We start from the raw sequence: 6,022 nt of genomic DNA, 5'->3' as shown, positions 1-6,022 counted from the left end.
TTTATCTCCAACATTTATCAACTGTAAATTTATCGTTTATTATGCCAAGTTTTTACGTGGAAACATGAATAAAAATCTCTGTAAATATACTGCGTATAAGAGGTCATCTACTACTGTACTGTGCCCTTATATAGCACTCTTCTGTTGTAAGGCATCAGTGACGCCTTGTGGCTTTCAGAGGAATTACACCCTTAAACAGGAGTTGACCTAAGGCAGGTTACACTGAATGTTACATTACATTACACCAGTGTAGTGTAATGTCACCCAGTGGCATCCTGTAATACAGTTGTCATGGTACACGAAGAACTGGAAAATATTGTGTCGCACTGCAACGTATGAATATATAAATGATGAAACTCAAAATGTTTGTAACTGCTAATAGGTGTGAGTTTCCCCATTCATTATTCTGCCTTTGTTCAACGTGGCTTCAGTCATTTTCTATAACATCCCTGACTGCAGTAGTATCCCAGGCTTTATCCCAGGCTAACTCCTTCACAGTGTCTTGTTCTTCAGGCAGTAAGACTAATAATGCACATATCACAAACATGTTCTTTAACAGTGATGACAATGACAAACTGATGAGATGAAGCTTTTTCTGTAAGATGTTTTCTTTATTTATGGTAATGGGTGTTGAAGCCTAATAATCCATTAATAATCTCAATCGGAATAAAAAAATCATATGCGACACCTCGGTGTAGGAGCCCTGAATGTGGAAAATGCAAATGACAGTCCAGTTAAACCAGGTGGATAATCATTTCAGTGATCCATGAAATAAAAACATAATAGTCATGTAAGGCTTTGTGTCTGAATATATTTGCTACTGGAATCTGCACAGAAAGTTACAGATTTCAACTTTTGTTTTATTATTATTATTATTATTATTATTATTATTATTATTATTGGTAGTAGTAGTAGTGTTGGTGGTTGTATTAGTATTTATATAATTATTATCATTTTCTGCTTTATTATTTGTATTTTTTAATACGCTTTATCCCTTAATAAATACATGTTTCTTGTGATTATGTGCTTAATGTCACAAACATTAGACTTTTCTGACCCCCTTTTTTTTCTTTAGTTCACTATTCATTCATAGAGAATCAGGGAATAAATGAATTAATACTCCTCAAAACTGGTGTGATTCGTATTTAAATAACCAGGCAGGGAATCACTTAGCTGATAAAACATACAAAGATTCTCTCAGACAGACAGAGAGTCCAATATTAAACTAATATTCCATTAAAACCAACTAAAGATGCTGAGAAAATCTCACACCGGAGCAAACCGGCGTCCTTCATGCTTCAACTAACCCCCGCCATATCAAGGCCGTATCCCAAATCACATAAAGGGCACTAAATAGGCTGTAATATCCATCTCTCTACACTTGGAGCAAGCAGGTGCTATTTGGTATCCAGCCATTTTTTTTACTTACCTGTGCACTAACGCTCGGTGACGACAAGGTGCTCACGTCACCGAGGCAACAACGCGGAAGCGGAGAAAGAGACTCCACGTCATTTTAGGTGCACTATTGCGACCAAACCATGGGGTTTGCTGTAGGGAGACTGACATGTAATTGAAACTGCCAACCCCTGAGCCATAATAGTGTTTGGCCGCGCAGGCAAACAGAAAAGCGACGGATTCCGGAACCTCGTTTCTTCAGGTACTGCATTTCTTCTCTGTTTCTCTGTCACTGTTGACCTAGCATGGATGTGACTAGCTGTCACGGCTTGCTATTGTAGCGCGCGACGCTAACAGCCTGCATCACGTATCGTTATTGGCACACAATCTCTGTATTGTGTACACAAAACCCGAGCTATTCCTGTGGTATAAAACGGCAACCTTTGTGTTATAATCGTGCATTGCTTCTGACTCGCAATTTACTTGCTACGGTACCATTTAAAATATTACCAGAACTGTCAAAATCTCGGATTGATGTGTTGACGTCAGGTGATTGTTTGTAATCTGTGTAAATGAATACATTTGGTCTGTAAACGCCTTTCCTAACTGACCTTAGTGCTGATTTCCTCTACGGGGGACGTGGTGCTTTAGCCTAGTGGTTAAGGCGACTGACCAGAAGGTCATGAGTTCGAATCCCACGTCCACCAAGCTGGGCCCCTGAGCAAGGCCCTAAACCCTCAATCGCTCAGTTGTGTAAATTTTAATACGTCACTCTGGATTAGGGTGTCTGCTAAATGCCATGAATGTAGATGTAAACACTCCTAAGCACTCTCATCATTATGCAAGCCTGGATAATACGCAGGTGTGTGATTCATGTGTTGTGAAAAACAAACACAATTAACTTGTGTTATATTTCAGAATTGTATAGAATGTGCATTGTTTGCTGAAATGCACATCTCCATAATCCTGAATAGAGTGGAACCTGCATTCCAGTGGTAGGTGTGTAGAAGTGGGTGTTTTGTGTAAAAGCATTTATAAGTTCTTAATCACATTTAGTTAATAGGAAACGCCTTTTTTTTTTTTGACAGTAAGTACAACTCCTTATGTGCAAGGCAAAGTTGATCATTTTCATCGGTAGCATATACTTTGTGGAAAAATGATGCTGTCATTGAAACTTATTATTTATTTGTTATTTCGGCTGATATAATCTCCATGTGTACTGATTGTGTGTGTTTTTAATTTTATTCAGATTTAGTTAGATTTGGTGCTTATCTCTGATGGGTGAATCAGGGCCACGCAGATCCACCCTGGTCTCCAGGTTGCCCATCTTCAGGCGCAGCGCAAGGAAGAAGCAGGACTCCCTGCCGTCCTCTCCCTCCTCCGGTGGTGTAGGCAATGGTGTGCACACTTCTTCTCCCTCAAGCACCAACTCGAGCTCCAGCAGCACTGGAAAGCGGCGCAGCCTTTTTCGAACACCATCTATCAGCTTTCATAGCAAGAGGAACAGTGAGTCACGAGCTGATTCCAACCAGTTCAGTGCAGACAATCGGAGTCGGCTGTCTGAACCGAGCTTCAATGACAGTTGCAACAAGACACGACACTCGTTTGGTTTTGGCGGACACAAGAAGAAGCTCAGCCGCTCCCAGACAGAGGACTTTGAGAAAACCCCCACAAACCGCAATGTTTTCATCAACTGCATTAGCTCACGGACGAATGAAGCAGACGATTCAGGTTTCCTGGATGATGTCAGCAGCAAGAGATCTTCCAAATCAAAAAAGCTGCTGCCCAAGTCTTTTTCGGCCCACCATCGGTTTTCCAAGAACTACTCGAACCAGGTTGAACAGAATCAAGGCAAGGATGATGCTCCCAAGACAGGAACTCCAGGTTCCTGGCCTGGCGAACTTGCAGACTCTCTACAATCTCCCATAGTTTCTGAGGACCGGACAACAGCCATTACCCCCTCAGACTTTGTCCATGTCACCGAGGACACAGTCTCTGAAGTGGATGCCCTGCCTGTTCCGAGTCCAGCTGAAGTCCCACCTGAGAATATGAGCCAAGGTGTTTCTACCTCACAGACATGCGCCAAACCAGATCAGAGTACTGTAGAGAAGCCTATACTGCCAGATATGAACCAAACTGCTGATACAAAGTGTGAGAGTACCACTGTCCAAACAGAACCAGAAACACAGAATAAAGCAGTGGAACAGCACCAGAATCCAAACGAGACCAGTGAAAACGAACTGAACCCAGAGCCGAGCGAGGAGGAGGGCAGCTCCAATGCAGAACCCAGAGGAAGAACACACCGAAATACTGTGCTGGTTCAGCAGCTAGGAAAATCAGCAGGCCTTGGCAAACTGGAGAGCAGGCCAAGCTATCTGAGGAAACCTCACACAGGTATGATGAAGAGGAAATAGTAAAAAAAAAAGTACTCACACACACACACACACACACCCCAGTATATAGAGGGCTTTGGTCTGTTGCAGTCATCTACATTTACAGCATGCATGCATACAGAAGTTCATTGAAGACTCTGTAGAAAAAAACATGACCTATAAATATCTTATAAATCCCATAATGCTTTACATAAGGTGTAGTACTTTCAGAGAGATAGTACCACAAAGCGATTCTCATATTTCAATTGAAATCATTTTCAGGACCTTTTCAAAGGTTACTCATTGTTTCATTTAGTTCCTTGTTTGTTTTCTAGTGAACAAGGGAAAGACAGTCGCCCTGTCACCCAACACTTGCTGTTTATCAGGTTTTTTTTTAATATGAGGTCAGTTGCATCTACTTGAGTTTGTTGTAATTGAATATGATGGCTTTAAAACACTTTTCTCACTTCTCGTGACCTGAGGCTACATTTTGAGGAACCATACCACAGAGTACTGTAACTACTTAAATGTAGGTTTACATGAGGTATGTGGTATATGGTAATGTTTTTTTTTTTTATTTACTCTGTAGAAGCAACCCTCGAAGGGCCAGTACCAGATTTAGATGATAACAAAGACATTATAGTGTGACTTCCATTGAATAACCTGTTTGTCTTTTAAATCCTGGCTGTTGCACATTAGTTCCTGAAGTTTGTTTATCAGGGAAGTAGGAACTGTTTTCTGTGTGATCTATTTCAAGTTTATAGTAAATCAGCTTCTAATAAATCATCTGTTTATGTTAAATAAAATCATTCAGACAAAGTGAGTCATATTGGTCTCAAGCAGAAAAGTACAGGAATGAATACAGCATTGGAATAGCTCACAATGTTGTTTGTCATCAATAAAGCAGTGTGTCAGTCGGTCACACACACAAAATCAGATTAAGTAATATTAGGTTAAGATCCAGCAATCTGTTTGCAAATATGTGTCAAGCTTTTACATGGATTTCTTTCTTTCTTTCTTTCTTTTTTTAAGTCAGTGTCTGTAGAAGAGATGGGAGGAAACAATACTCAACCCGAATATGTCACTTGATCCTTTAAAGGTTATAGTCTAGACACCACAATAGTTCTGTCCCATGAGCTAAATGCAGGAAAGATCTGGCCACCTCAGAGGCACGAACTGTACATTGGTCATCTGAATTTGCCGCTTGTCAATACAGCATATAAATAGACCTGACTTAACTTTCACACTTATGTCCACAGCTCTTTTCTCTAAAAGCATGTTCATGTTAAATGATTACATATCTGAGAGGCCTAGGAGAGTCTGGCATCTCAGAAAAAACGCACAATGTAGTTGAATATCTTTTTTTCCAAACATGTAAACCAACAATAAGATACCAAGTGAGGAAAAATAAGCTACAATATAATCGAGACATGAAAATAGAAAAAAAGGTAGAACCGTGTTTATCAACAATAACGTGAAGTGTTTTGTAGTCAAGTCATTTGAAGGAGTTTCAGTCTCTCACATTGTTTTGGCGAAATCTTCAGTTCACTGAATTTCACTGTTGACAGTTTGAAGGCCTTTGTTTATGTACAGCTCACTAAATCCCACCACAACATTTCACTGGGATTGAGATTTGGACTTTGACTTGGCCAGTCCAACACTTTGGACCTTAAATATTTTTTCTTTGTTAGCCATTCATGACATTCTGTCGATTAGCTGGTGTGCATGCAATCGTTGGTATAAAGTGGACCTTATTTATTTATTTATTTATTTATTTATTTATTTATTTATTTATATGTTTCAATGACTGCAAGTTGGCTGCAGGTCCACCACCATGCTTTTTTTTTGGTCAAAAATGGCTCTGTGCATCATGAACAAACACCACTATCTTGGTCTCATTAGTCAAAAATGATATTTAGATTTCTTAATATGAAATTTTCCGAAGCAAAGTCATGCTGTCATATTATTTTTGCAGACGTTGGCCTTTTTCCTAACCGGTCTTCTATGAAAGCCTTAAATATTGAGTTTTCTCAGCTGAATCTGTCTTGAACATAAACCTTTACAGAGGCTTGTAGGCGGTCATTAAATAGTCTGGCCTTGGACCAAATTTGATGGGATGCTCACTCCTGGGAATTCTTAAAGGCTGTCCGTTTCTAAACAATACTTCTCACTTTTAAGTGCTCCAGCATACCAAACTGCTGAAAGCTCTGCTTGTCCACAGGTAGATTGATTGATCATTAATTAATTTTGTGTAT

At 39.8% G+C, this 6,022-nt stretch overlaps 1 protein-coding gene across 3 annotated transcripts in view; it reads left to right on the top strand.

The window, feature by feature from the left end:
* The first annotated feature begins 1,444 nt into the window (after nt 1-1,444).
* Nucleotides 1,445-6,022, top strand: part of ccser1 (coiled-coil serine-rich protein 1) — a 78,167-nt gene continuing 73,589 nt past the window's right edge. The window contains exons 1-2 of one of the 3 annotated variants that reach the window (XM_060880869.1): nt 1,445-1,657; nt 2,645-3,789. In XM_060880869.1, coding sequence (XP_060736852.1) covers nt 2,673-3,789 — 1,117 coding nt within the window. In that variant the 5' untranslated portion in view covers nt 1,445-1,657; nt 2,645-2,672. The remainder of the gene's footprint in view (nt 1,658-2,644; nt 3,790-6,022) is intronic. The other 2 variants (XM_060880870.1, XM_060880868.1) reach the window with 2 other exon arrangements.

The sequence above is a fragment of the Tachysurus vachellii genome, chromosome 11 (genome assembly GCF_030014155.1).
Source record: "Tachysurus vachellii isolate PV-2020 chromosome 11, HZAU_Pvac_v1, whole genome shotgun sequence".
Taxonomy (NCBI): domain Eukaryota; kingdom Metazoa; phylum Chordata; class Actinopteri; order Siluriformes; family Bagridae; genus Tachysurus; species Tachysurus vachellii.
Note: the sequence above shows the minus strand (reverse complement) of the source record. Positions and strands in the feature narration are given on the sequence as shown.